The sequence below is a fragment of the Chelonus insularis genome, unplaced genomic scaffold (genome assembly GCF_013357705.1).
Source record: "Chelonus insularis isolate UGA/USDA-ARS -01 unplaced genomic scaffold, ASM1335770v1 contig_405_pilon, whole genome shotgun sequence".
NCBI classification, from domain to species: Eukaryota; Metazoa; Arthropoda; class Insecta; order Hymenoptera; family Braconidae; genus Chelonus; species Chelonus insularis.
Window position 1 is genome coordinate 59,834 of NW_023276562.1, and position 13,401 is coordinate 73,234.

General features: G+C 29.4%; 4 protein-coding genes across 4 annotated transcripts; 1 reads left to right on the top strand and 3 right to left on the bottom strand.

The window, feature by feature from the left end:
- Nucleotides 1–2,375: 2,375 nt before the first annotated feature.
- LOC118069100 (cyclin-dependent kinase inhibitor 1C-like) lies at nucleotides 2,376–3,227 on the top strand. The gene is made up of 3 exons (XM_035086978.1): nucleotides 2,376–2,387; nucleotides 2,519–2,698; nucleotides 2,868–3,227. The coding sequence occupies exons 1-3, from the start codon at nucleotides 2,376–2,378 to the stop codon at nucleotides 3,225–3,227; spliced, it is 552 nt and encodes a 183-aa protein (XP_034942869.1).
- Nucleotides 3,228–3,380: 153 nt separating this feature from the next.
- LOC118069119 (uncharacterized) lies at nucleotides 3,381–4,302 on the bottom strand. Its single transcript, XM_035087004.1, has 3 exons — nucleotides 4,211–4,302; nucleotides 3,813–4,082; nucleotides 3,381–3,587 (listed from the first exon to the last, which is right to left on the bottom strand). Exons 1-3 carry the CDS (start codon nucleotides 4,220–4,222, stop codon nucleotides 3,381–3,383), a joined length of 489 nt encoding a protein of 162 aa, XP_034942895.1. The 5' UTR covers nucleotides 4,223–4,302.
- A 571-nt stretch (nucleotides 4,303–4,873) lies between these two features.
- On the bottom strand, nucleotides 4,874–6,426 carry LOC118069105 (cuticle protein 65-like). The gene is made up of 4 exons (XM_035086984.1): nucleotides 6,338–6,426; nucleotides 5,963–6,196; nucleotides 5,373–5,516; nucleotides 4,874–5,273 (listed from the first exon to the last, which is right to left on the bottom strand). The coding sequence occupies exons 1-4, from the start codon at nucleotides 6,347–6,349 to the stop codon at nucleotides 5,124–5,126; spliced, it is 540 nt and encodes a 179-aa protein (XP_034942875.1). The 5' UTR covers nucleotides 6,350–6,426; the 3' UTR covers nucleotides 4,874–5,123.
- Nucleotides 6,427–10,847: 4,421 nt separating this feature from the next.
- On the bottom strand, nucleotides 10,848–13,172 carry C901. The gene is made up of 6 exons (XM_035086982.1): nucleotides 12,907–13,172; nucleotides 12,700–12,803; nucleotides 12,441–12,597; nucleotides 11,868–12,121; nucleotides 11,446–11,722; nucleotides 10,848–11,327 (listed from the first exon to the last, which is right to left on the bottom strand). The coding sequence occupies exons 1-6, from the start codon at nucleotides 13,059–13,061 to the stop codon at nucleotides 10,955–10,957; spliced, it is 1,320 nt and encodes a 439-aa protein (XP_034942873.1). The 5' UTR covers nucleotides 13,062–13,172; the 3' UTR covers nucleotides 10,848–10,954.
- Nucleotides 13,173–13,401: the final 229 nt, after the last annotated feature.

A 13,401-nucleotide genomic window follows, 5' to 3' on the forward strand; every position in this document is an offset into this window, starting at 1 on the left:
TAGTGTACGTAAAAGTGTTAATAAGTAACTAAAAATTAGAAACATTTTTCAGGATATTTCTCAATTTCTTCGTGTGAATTTTCGTTGATTTCTTTTAAATAAATATTTATTTATGGATTGAAATACATATTTTTCCTTGTGTCATGGAGGCCCTTATGGGATTCTTTAATGAATATAATAATACTATAGATGACGAAAATTGTTTCTTTCCGATCCGTGAAAGGGCAACGTGAAAGTATAATTATTTGACGACTATCACCTACACTGGATAGACCTATGGTCCCTGCAGATGAGAGACTATATTAGAATTCATGTCCTAATAATTGTACTTTCTAAGATATGGTCAGTTTCCAAATAGTTAATTTGCATCATGTGATCAATGAAGGCAATCGTTGACAAATGTCTGAGAATTTAAGAAATGGTAAAGGAATCTTCTCTCATCTTTTTCATTCGAATTTTTATGATTCTAGTATCAACTCCTTGAGTATTCTAGTAATTTCTTTTTTCTTCATCTAACTTATGTTGAATAATCATTATTATTTTAATATACGCATTAAAATTATTGAAATTTAGTTTGCAAATATAATACGCAAGATGTGCGAAATTTTATAGATTGAATACATATTGCGAAATTACTAAAAACTGCCAACGTTTCGAAGTTAGATTTATAAATTATTATTACTATCCTTGAGACTAAACAAAACTTTCATTAGTTTTATTACACTTATTTGAATTATTTATCAATATTTTTGAACTTTTACCGGTTTTTATTTCATTTTTGTTATTTATGTCAGAAATGATTTCATAATTTTGAGAATGAAAATAATTTTCTTTGGGGAAATTTTGATAAATATTTCCTATTACATTAATAGAAGTTATAAAAATAAGAAATAAGTTTGATTGGATTTAATTTTATACTTAAAAATGTTTTCTCTAAATAATATAGGATTCCTTTGACAGCTGCTGGAATATAAAAAGTATATTAAGAATGAATTAAGGTACTGACCATTAGTTGGCATTTACTCTATGTTATTTTTAAGTAGAAGATTTATAGAATAATAATGAGTTATATTCATTCACAATGAGTTTTTTATAAAAAAAAAATTCTTATTTTAAGAAAGTTTCTTTTATTTTGTTTCCGTTAGTGTTTCATTATAATTGTATTAATTATATTTTTATAAATTATGAAAAATTAATTTGAAGTAAACATATTCATTAAAAGAATACAGTTTTTTCATCAAACATTACAAAATTTAAATTTTGAATCGAGTTCGCAAAGTAGTATATGATCGAATAGATCGACCTTGAAAATCCAAAATGAATTCCTTACATGATTTATTTTTGATACGTCTTTTTAGAAGAAATAATTTATTTTCTTTTGTATCAAACAATATATGGACACATATTGGTTATTCAAACATCAAATATCAAACAAAAGAAATTTTTTTCAAAATTCAATTTTTAATTAATTATAAAATAATGTTTAAAAATAAAGATAGAATCAGATTAATAAAAAATTATGGGAGTAAAAAGAACAATAAAAATTCCGTATCGATCGCCAGAATCAAACAGGATCTTGATGGTGTCAAAGGTTTTTTCAAGGTGATCTGTATATAATAACGATCTTGTTAAAAAATAGTCTGATTTAAAAAGATTACAAAAAATTCATATTTTAGCTGATAATTTATATACAGAATATTTTTAGACATAGTCCGATGATATTACTGAAATAATTAAAAAATTAATAGAATTTTTTCATGTTTTTTTAACAATAAAAAATTTTATGACCCATGAAACGGAAAAAAGAAGATCATCTTCCAAAAATTTATACATAAAAACCTCTGTCAAATATTTTGCTGATATGTATTTTGTTATGATATCAACAATTAAATTGAATGGAAGATGGAAATAGAATGGATCCCAACGAATCATGTTTCAAGTTCCGGTGTTGAATCCTTTCACCGTTCTCTTCTAATCTCCAATTTACTACGTAACAGTTTGATTTTATATTATTCACTCTTTTTCTACCGTTTATTGTGAAAAACAAAATAATCCTGGTTGACCATTAAAATCCCAATAACTGAAATAAAAATTCATTAGTATCAATAAATAATTAAATATTAGATATCTTAAGAGATTACTAAATATTTAGTATCATAGTTTTTTTTAATTTACAATAGAATTGTCCAATGCGGAACTAGTTAATACTTTTTTTCAAAAAAAAGAAAGATCAGCACTCGCCTAGTGAGTGTAGAAAGAAAGTGTTTTCTTCGTGAATGTCAGTGATAGTCTCAGTATATAAACCAACATCCTTTATTTCATAGCCAGTGTGATATAGTTTTACGAAGAAGGTCAATAATTCAAGTACAGAAAATATGATATCGTTTGTAAGTAAATATTAATAAAAACTATTACAGAATATTTTATAAAAAGAGTTTAATTTTGATGTAAATATTAGTAATATTGATAGTTGAAAAACTATTTACATTTATATTTAAAAATTTTATGACTGTTTTAGTTGACATTTACATTACTATCTGTTGGATGTTACGCCTCTCATTATTCGTACCCACAAAATCATGGATTCTCTAGTCCAAAATTAGTGTCTCAGTCAGTTAATTTTGAAGATGTGCCAACAAAAGTTATCAAGATTACAAAAACTGTCGCTGTGAAAGTACCGGTTCCTTATCCAGTCAAGGTAATTTGAAACCATTGACTATACAATTTCATTCATTTATTATTTAATATCTTTCTTAATTAATTAAATAGTTTACTTTTATTTCCTTAATAATATGATATTATTAATAATATTCGCAAAATTTTTTTCTTCATAAGTGATTATTATTACAAGGATTTTTTTACTTTAGGTTCCATATCATGTTCCCGTTCCTGTACCAGTGAATCATCCAGTACCGGTACCAGTGCCACAGATAGTGAAAGTGCCTGAACATGTGCCGTATCAAGTCTCAAAACATATACCTGTAGAGCTTCCTCAGCAAGTTCCTTTTTTTATTACAAAAACTGTTTCTATACCACAACCCCTACCTGTTCCTCATCCAGTTAAGATTGTTCAACCATTACCCTATCCAGTTTCACACCCAGTTCCCGTTTCTAATAACTATCAATCTAATCATGAAAGCTCGGATTATAATCAAGTATCAACTGAAGGATATCAAGAACAAAATGAATCATATTCTGACACTTCTCATTCAGAAGACAAAAACTAATGAAATGAAAAATTATTTGTTTCAATTTTTTATTTGAATTGTTGTTTTATTAATTTTTTTGTTGATTATTATAGTAAATTTTTATTAAATTTAAGAAATTATTTTTTTTTAAATGTAGGAGTAATTTTATGTTTAAAAACATTTTTAAATTATTTACCACGTTGAATGTTTGTTGAGATTAGAATATTTTTCGTAAACATTTGGAGATGATGCCGATGGAGCAGCAATGTATGTAGAGACTTGTGAAGGTACATGTTTGAGATATGACACTGAATAGGGTTGAGCAAGTTTTATCACAATTGGAGTTTTTGGTACCTCGGCAGAGTAGACATGATCAACAGTTTTTGTATATGGCGGTACCTATAAAATGTTCAAAATTATTTATTACAAGGTTGTTAATAAAAAAAAAATTTATTTTTACAAAAAATTTCTTCAGAAATATTTATTTCAACTATTCCCCAACAAAAAATTGTAATGTTTAAAACATGTAATCATTTTATTGGAAATGAAGTAATTTAAGACTCTTTAGAAAGAAAAAAAAATTGTATTCTTATCAATAACACCAATAAAATCAAGTTAACTTACTTGAACGTATTTTTTAACAGGAAGAGTCAGTGATTGATGCACTAAAGGTAGAGAAACTTCTTTTGTAATAATTGACTGAAGTCCAGCAGTTACTTCTGGAGAATAAGGAGGATAGATGTATTCAAAGTCAGGTGTAGAATCGAAACCATATCCATATCCGAATTCTATTAATCCTCTCTTATTTTTGGCTCCATTTGAATTATCCGGTTGTTCTTTGGAGTTATTACTTCCTGCTGCGGCTATTGCTACTAAAGCGAAAAAGATGATTATCTAAAATAAAAAATAAAATGAAAAAGTAAGTAAAACATTTCTGATTAAATTTTATATGAAGTCAAGATTTTGTCAAGTTTCTCTTTACTTAAAATTGGTAAAAAAAAAGTTTTATAAATACACTATACCTTCGATTGCATGATGATACTTGGAGATTTGAAACTGTGATGATTTGGATGATGGTCGTGGTTTTTATACTTTAGTTATACCCCCAACACCCTCTAATGCTCGTTAGAATTATTTATTTTATTGCCATAGATGGAGAAAGAACATATCTTTCAATGTCATTCAAGTTAATTTCTTGCGTCACTATGGTCACCAAAAGAGATAATCTCAAATATTTCAATAATTAATTTATACATTTAAAGTCAGGTAAACAAGACATAATATAGAGAAAAATGGTCCCATATTATTAGTATCTTACGCGTCAATAGAGCTTATTGATATCATCTATGACGTAAACTATAAATTCGCTAAGTGACATGGAAACATAAAGAACCTGTAGTAATATGTAGAGTCCGTAACTCTTCATTTTACTATTATTTTATGTTAATCAGTTTTTAATAGCGAAAAGTACTTTCCAATTATTTTTTTTCAAAATTATTCTTGGAAATGAATTTTTTTAGGAAAAATAATCTATGTATTGTAAGAAGAAAGGAATACAAGAAAAATTATCGATGTAGATTGTTTTAATCAATATCTCAACTTAAATTTAATATTTGAAAAATAATTTAAAAAATTACAATTAGAAAGTAGTACTTAATTAAAAATAATAATAATGATAATACAACTTTTATACGAAAAACATGACAAAAGTCAATTTATTTATCATCAATGAAATTTTCTAAAATTTTAAAATCTAAATAAAAGACAGAGTATTTTGGTTGATTGCATATGTCGTGATAAACGAACAATGCTAATGCAGGCGATTTGGTGTCGAGATATTCATTCTTGACAAGTGGGTTGTAATTTATATATGAAAAAAGGTGAAGTATAAAAGTGAATTTGGTGATTAATCGCTAAAATGTTTATTTAGCATCTTCAATAGTATCCATGTCCATATCCGTGTCCGTATCCGTGTCCGTATCCATGTCCATATCCGTGTCCATGAGCCTGAACATAAACGGGAACGTGTTCTTTAACGACGACGGGTTGAGGGACTGGAACTGGAACTGGGTGGGGTTCAGGTACCTGCAATTGATTCAGTTTCATGTTATTCATGCAACACAATTATTAACCTATTATATTATCTTATTTAATAATCTTTAAAGTGTTGCAATTTTTACTTACTTTAACTGGGTAGGGAGCTGGTACTGGTACTTTGACAGGGTAAGGTCTGTCAACTGGAACATGAACTGTTTGGGTCTTAACAACAGGGTATGGGGCTGGGACAGGTACAGCGACTGGTACTGGTTTGGGTACAGCTACTGGTACCTGAAAAACAATAGACATTGTTTATTGTAGTGCATATTATTTTAACGATTATTCCTTTGGTTATGTAAATTTGCTATATTAATAAGAATTATTACTAATAAGGGACTCATTACCACAAAATTTACCATAAACTAATAAAAATAGTTACAATGGTTTCATTGTTTAGATAAATACAAATAAAAAGTGGCCAATATCTGGTAAGTAATAATGTGTTATATAACAAAAAGTTATTTAGTAAAAGTTTAAACAATTAAATTATTTAAACATAAAAAATCCTCTCAAAAAGAGTGATTAGTTTTCAATAATGAATGTATTGTTGTTTAAATAATGCAACTTAAATATTATTAGATTTCGAACCCTACTTAAATTCCATTAAAACGATTGTTAACGTATAGTTCAGTTAGAACAATTTGTTACTCTTATTAAAATGATTTATTTAAATTTACCTTAACAGGGTAGGGACGATCAACTGGAACGGGGTAGGGTTTGGGTACAGCAACAGGGACTGGGACAGCAGCAACATGGACAGAATGACCGTGGTCACCATACCCATGTCCATATCCATGTCCATAGCCACCATAATCTCCAGCCCATCCGTATCCAAGGCTGAGACCAAGACCTCGTTTCTGGACCGTCTTTTCTTCTTCGGCGTAGGCCAAAGCCACGAGCATCAAACAGATCTAGAAATAATTGGATGGTAAAAAATGATTATTTAATTATTAAAAATTATACTATAAAATTGATGACAAAAACTACTTTAAAATCAAATCTACAAACTTATTTTGTCAAAAAAAATAAAAAGTAAGATTCTTATAACATACCAAGACCTTCATGATTAATTGAACGGCAACTTGTGTGTCGATCGGTTTAAATTGTTCTGTTGATATTGAACAAAACTACCCTTTATATAGGGAATTGACTTTCATTTACTCTAACACCCTGCCATGTAAGAACCAATAGACGTTGGTCCTTCTAATGCCACACCTACTTACTTATACTTTACACGCATTTACTTACTCTGTACGATCTATTACTTCTAGATCTACTTGATATCTTTGTATAATAATACATATAAAACACAGACATTTAAGCGACACTGTTGTATAACACATGACCAAATGATCGTTTCTTGCTATGTGAATGCATCGTGATACCTCGTACCCTGTGTGTCATGCTTTCCAGTGTAAACCACAATTTCTATTCTTTTATCTTCTGCTTTTTTCACTTCCGTAATATCACATTTTTAGCCCCTAGCACTGTAAGTTTGATAACAACATTTCAAGTTTTAATCAGAAAAAATCCATTTCTTTCATATTATTAATATTATCAATAACTTATGTAAATAATTGAAACAAGTAATATTTTTTAAAAATTTTATTATACTTATTGCACTTTTTTTGCATAAACTTTTTTATCACTAATTGTGTACGGTAGATAACGTTTAGTTAGAAAAGTTGTGAGGAATTCTGAAGGGATTTTTTCTAGAACAAAAGTATCTTAATTATACGCCTTGTCTAGTTTGTATTTAATACAATGATGATTGGAAGTGAATGATTTTTGCAATGGCGGAAGTCTTGCCCCTAAGACCATGCAAGTAATGCAACACGTTTAAAATTATGTAGACCGGTGAGATATTATATTTTTCAGCCTATTTATCAAGCTAACACGCCTACTAACAGTATCCCTTTGATTGTATTCTAATTTCAGCTCTTGTTTTTAAATATTCTATAATTTTATTTAAAGTAAATTAGGTAGTCGTGATAAATACGATACCATGTAAATATATTTTTTAATAAATAGATTAACAGTCATAATTTTTATATGATTCTTATCACAATAATTTAATATCTTTGTCTCTTTCACCGCAACTTATTTTACGTAATGCATAAAATAAAGTTGAGGTCGTACACGTGCGTATGATTGAGAAAATAATATACACTTTGAGGACTATTATAATATTATTAAAATAATTATCATAATTTTTAGTTAACCAGTATTATAAAAGTTATTGAAATAAAGAGATGTATTAATTAAGTCACATTGGGGACTGATTTAATAACGACGAATAAAGAAAGTTTATTTAATTATTAATCAAAAAGGCTATTATGTAAAGCATACACAATGGAAAGCAGACATAGAGAATCGTTTATGCTAGTTTGTTTTGTAATTATCAATTGTACACATTGTTTAGAAACAGCAGAAATACCTTGAGAAATCTAAAAGGATAAATATGCAGAGAATTGATACAAATTTGCGGAGTGATAGGGCGATCGAATGCACGCACAGCCACAAACATGTGGCTGGAATTTACGAAAGAAAAGAGTTAAGGTATTATAATTATAAGTATGTATTTTAAAAGTATAATATAAGAACATGTAGGTAAGTAAGAATGTGCCGTCTAGGGTATACTAAGTTCTATACTCGTGAGAACAAGATCCGCGTCACAGGGCGCACCTTGAATTTATTTAGAATCATAGAAAAGATCATATAAACGTACATGCTACAATCACAGAAGGTATGATCTTTATATTTAACTAAGATAATTGATATCTTGAGAGTATACATGTTTGTTAATTAAAAAAATTTTTGTAAGATCGTATACAATTGTTCCTCATTGACGGTTGAGATGCAAGAATGATACATGAGCGAATATAATATACATGATGTAAAAATAATAATAAATCAGTATATGTGTACACGAGAACCCGTTAACGAGGACTGAACAATACAATAGCAAGGTTGAATGTTGATCTAGTCAACACAGTGTATTATAAGAGAGCATAAATTCATTTAATAGAACAACCTCTGTGACCATGACACAGACAATTCTTATCGTAGGTTAATAGTTTAGTTATTAATAATAATGTTGAACTGTCATTTACTCCTTTTCATTCATTCATTAATCCGTCTTTCGAGATGTGCTGTTTTTTTATCAATTTTAATAACCCATAACATTTTGATTTAGTTGTAATAGTAGGTATTAGCTTTTTATTATATCATGGAGATCCATTGAAGAAGAGTTAGAGCCAAAAATTTCAAAAAAACAAAATAAGTGTTTATTATAAGATATTAGCGTTGAAAATTCTATTTATATTACACAGATTATCTCTTTAACAAATTATTTATTCATCAATTATATTTAGTGATATACTTTTCACCTAGACCTTGGAAAGTTATGTAATTAGCATTTAGTAAAACGTTTTATTTTTAATAGTTGAGAAAAATAATCTTAATATCGATTACTATGAAAATTTGATAATTTAATATTCAAATGAATATCTCCGTGTATTTAAGTAATCAGTTAATTGATGAATACGATGGACGTTTCTGGGTAAATCTTAACAGCGATCGATAGATAATTAGCATATATCGTAATAGACATAAAACGTAAGAGTGGCTGGCACCGAGTGGTGGAGAATAGACAAGATAGTGCACGTATCTTGTAAACCGGATCGATATGTTATTAATTCCGAAAAGACATGTAGCACATAATAGCATTGTGTATCAGCATACAGATATGGATAGATATAATGAAAAAAAGTTTGTTGTTAAAAATGGATCAAAGAGGACAAAAGTTATCTCTAAGTGATATAAAGTAAGATACCTGCGGCAGCGATTGATTAATACTAATAAATGGATGCATTGAATACTCATTTGATTATTTTCTGATGTAATAATGTATAATTTCGTAAGTATATTTGTTCGAGAAACTGTGTCGTTTCGCTCTATAAAATCGCATATTAATTAGTTCTCTTATATACTCTTGCGTTTGTGTAGTTAATTCCATTTATTCATATTTATGTCTTCATAAAAAATTTCCTTTATGTCACATTACTTCAAAAATAATAGTTATTTCATCATTTGAAATTATACTATTCATTGGCATAAGTTTAAAGTATAACTACTTCTTAAGTAAATGAAACGTTTTGATTCTAATACTCATAGGATTGGAGTTTAAGTTCAACTTGATTACAATAATTTCATCGATTAATCGAGCAAGTCGGATTTAAGTGAAAAAGGATTAAAAGAAGAAACCCCACGTAGAAAGTTTCAAATGAAATAGAAAGCGGAAGTGCAAACGTTTTATTCGATCGAAGTAAATTGATAGCGTTAATTCTGTTGTTACTTCTGTATACAGGTGAGGGTGTGTCAATCTCATCGATTATACAAATGCAAATCTCTGTTCATGTTGTAATACTCACTATGATGTTGCGTTAAAAAGGAATGTAAGTAAATGTTTGTAAGAGATTTATTTTTCATATAAATTATAGAAACGTCTAAATAATGTTTGTTATCAACCTTTTATACCGAATAAAGTGTTGAATTTATTAACAACATTTAAATTCATATTGTAGATAAATATTAAATAGAGATGTAATTCCCATCAGAAAAATCAGTAGAAAAAAAATATATGAGTATAAAGATTTTTTTCGGTCTTAAGAAGCTTTAAATAATACCGAGTACTTGTATTAAAGGAGATACAAATAATTACGTAATAAACGGAGCACATAAAGAGTTACGTGGGTAAAGGTAATAGAATATGTACATAGTACTCGCGTTCGCTCAACCGTAACTTCTATACGGTGACGTTATGTGGGATAACAGTCCCCTATATCACCATATCCGTATCCTTTTGGCGTGGGCAATATAATAGCTTACGTGGGTAATTGCATGGGACTATTTAGTGCAGTTTAGTAAAAAGATGAACTTGTCTCTAGACAGATACAAAAATTATTGTTAATTAATTATACATTTCTTTGTCTTTTTTTTTTGAAACTTAGAAATAAGCGATATACTTACCATAATAATATAAGATTCGAGTTCATTATCATATTGATAAATTACCATTAATGTCTTGTCAGAAATGTTGACGTGTGAAATGATATTCTATGGAAAATTTAAAGACTAAAATTTATCATATGACTTAAATCAGTTAGAAATGTGTCTTATGAAAGATTATTCATAATGATGTGATTAATTATGGGCCTAATTGGATTTCAACTTGTTTGAAGAATTAGTCATTATCCGGTTTTCTAACCATTATATTAAAATGAGAAACGTATTTTATCTGGAGTATGAGTATGAGTACCTGTTTAACCTCTGATAAGAGAGACATAGAAGTAATTAAATAAAACTTTTACTAACTTAGCAATAAAGTAATCACGAAAATTACTAATAGTACATTTGCGTGCATTCAATCAACATAATCTGACACAACAGCATTGGATTTATTCAGTAAACTGGAATTACACCAACAGTTTTTTAAATTAAACTTTTTACAAAGAAAAATATTATCATGTATCATTGTAACAAATAAATATACGTCTTATCACTCGTAGAATAAATAAATAAATAAATAAGTATATAAATATAAAAATCAATAATTAAAAAATGATATCACCAATAATTGGGAAACTTTTGTCTAATTGACAAAATTTTTAAGTTTCATTGTCACTGTCGATCACTGATGATTCGGATGAATCTTCAATCGGCCACTTACCAGCAGTTGCTGCTGGATCCACAGTGGAGGGAGGATCGGTTATTATTATTGGCTCCAGGGGCTCTATTGTTACCCCATTAACTCCCTCGTCCTTTATTACCTCTTTGTCAGCGTCTAAATGACCTTGATGTGAATTAACAAAGGTTTTATTGAATTTCGAATCAACTTCCCCTTGTGGTTTAAAAGCTTCTGAATTTTGTGTCATTGTCATCAAGCTAAATTGATCTGCCACTGGAGGCGTTAAATCTGTTGCCGGTTCGACTGTTTCTATTTGACATTGGCGTCCAGTGTAGCCCAAGGGACAAATGCATCTATATGCGTTTTAAAAAAATATTAAATATAAAAAATTAATATTATAAATATTTTGATAGTAATTTTAATATTAATTAAAGTAAGATGTATACATACATTGATGTAGAAAATACAAACCTGTAATTGCCATCAGCTTTCGTCATGCTCACACACGTTCCATTGTTTCTACATGTATCAGGATGCTCATCACAGAAAGTTAGCTTTTCATCACACAAATCACCTGTCCACCCAGGTTGACATCTACATTCCCATGGCTTTCGACATGTACCATGAACGCATCCGGGATAAGGAACACATTCAGTGCAATTCGAGCCAGTCCAGCCAACTCGACACCTGCAGGTTCCGGGCTTGCGACATCCACCATTTTCTCTACTACATCCTGGTGAGCAGATTGCTGGGAAATTTATATTTCAATTTATTCCACATATTGATTAATATTAATAACCCAATTAAATTTTATTAACTTTCAAAGAGTCTATTTTTCGATTCTTAAATTAATTTCATTTTATTGTTAATAAAATTGTAAATTTTATGCTTACGTGTTTGACATAGGAATCCTGTCCATCCAGGTTCGCAACGACACTCGAGAGGTCCTTGACAGGTTCCATGATCACATCCTGGAAGAACAGCACACTGTTTACACTTGGGCCCTTGCCAACCAAGTCGACATTTACATTCTCCTGGCTTCTCGCAATATCCTTGACTAGGGTGACAATCAGGATCACAAATTGGCTCTGAACAGAAAAGTCCTTTCCATCCAGGATCGCAGGCACATTCAAAGCTCACATTACACCTATACAAGTATTAATAAATTTTATTTTATATTCAACAATAAATTATTAGCAATTATTACGTCAATAAAAAATACAATAAAAGTCATCAAATAGTTTTAGAGAATGCTCTAAAAGAATTAAAAAGAAAATTCTAGATACATTTCACTATTTAATTGACAGAGTATATAAAGCGATACCGTTAGACAAGTAGTCGTGAAGACCGAAGAGGTTGATCACCCGTCCGAGGGTCAATGGCGTTGCTTCGTCCATTTAAAATTCACAAGACTACTTATTAATTTTACTAGATCATTTTTAACGGTATGAAATGAATATAAATACCTGCCATGTTGACATCCTGGAAGAGCAACACACTTATCACACAGTTCGCCGTAAAAGCCTAGTTTGCATCGACATTCGCCTGGTCTTCGACAATATCCCTGAAGGGGATCACAACCTTTTCGACACAAAGGTACGTCACAAAGATCTCCAATCCAACCTTAATTAAATATTAAATTACAACTTTAATAAATAGCTATTTTAATATGCGACTCTTTTATTATTGGAAAGAAATATAAAAGAAAATAAAATGAAGTCGTACCTGGAAGGCATTTTACCTCACCAGCTTCATCACAAACATAATGGGATCCTGGATGTTGCGCAGCTGGAATTTCGCACGCTTGTTTTTTCCATTTCGGAACATATCTAAGAAATCATTCAAGGTAAAAACTTTAAACTAAAATCTCTTCAAAATTGAGTTTATTCTTTCATTATTTTAAAATACTTTTTTGCCCGATTCATTTTATACCTCGGTCCTACAGAAAATCCACTTGGAAGACTGGAAAATATTAAAGCAGTAGCAAAACCAAATGTAACTAGACCTGTGTTGTCAACTGGTGCAACAACTACTGGAGAAACACCAAAGATAAATGGTAATGATAAGAACCCGAGAAGAGGTATCATCTTCACTCGACTTGCCGGTTAAGACTAAGCGTAGAGAGTCCATGGCAATGGAAGGATAACGGGACCTAGAGTTCGAGGTCACGACATACTTTTCTGCTTAAGAGTTTAAGGTAAGAGATAAGCTTGGTGATATTAACGAGTTGCAAATTTTCTCTAATATTTGCATACGTGATTATTTGAAAATTTATATTTCAACTTTCATACCTAAACATAATGATTAGAGTTTAAAAAATCAGATGAGTTTTTTATTAAAAAATTAGAATATTGATAGTTGATAGGATTGCGAATAATAAAAATTGAGAACGTATTTAATTGTTTAATAATTAAGTAATTTGTTACT

What these genes read in the sequence shown, in the direction of transcription:
- C901 (XM_035086982.1), bottom strand. Translation starts at nt 13,061, where the DNA reads ATGATACCTCTTCTCGGGTTCTTATCATTACCATTTATCTTTGGTGTT. An exon ending in CCAGGATGTCAACATGGCAG is followed by an intron (nt 12,122 to 12,440) that starts GTATTTATATTC and finishes ATACTTGTATAG; the next exon opens with GTGTAATGTGAGCTTTGAAT. An exon ending in AGGATTCCTATGTCAAACAC is followed by an intron (nt 11,723 to 11,867) that starts GTAAGCATAAAA and finishes TAAATTTCCCAG; the next exon opens with CAATCTGCTCACCAGGATGT.
- LOC118069100 (XM_035086978.1), top strand. An exon ending in CGGTTCCTTATCCAGTCAAG is followed by an intron (nt 2,699 to 2,867) that starts GTAATTTGAAAC and finishes TTTTTACTTTAG; the next exon opens with GTTCCATATCATGTTCCCGT.
- LOC118069105 (XM_035086984.1), bottom strand. An exon ending in ATCGTCCCTACCCTGTTAAG is followed by an intron (nt 5,517 to 5,962) that starts GTAAATTTAAAT and finishes ATTGTTTTTCAG; the next exon opens with GTACCAGTAGCTGTACCCAA. An exon ending in CAGCTCCCTACCCAGTTAAA is followed by an intron (nt 5,274 to 5,372) that starts GTAAGTAAAAAT and finishes AATCAATTGCAG; the next exon opens with GTACCTGAACCCCACCCAGT.
- LOC118069119 (XM_035087004.1), bottom strand. An exon ending in CTGTTAAAAAATACGTTCAA is followed by an intron (nt 3,588 to 3,812) that starts GTAAGTTAACTT and finishes AACATTTTATAG; the next exon opens with GTACCGCCATATACAAAAAC.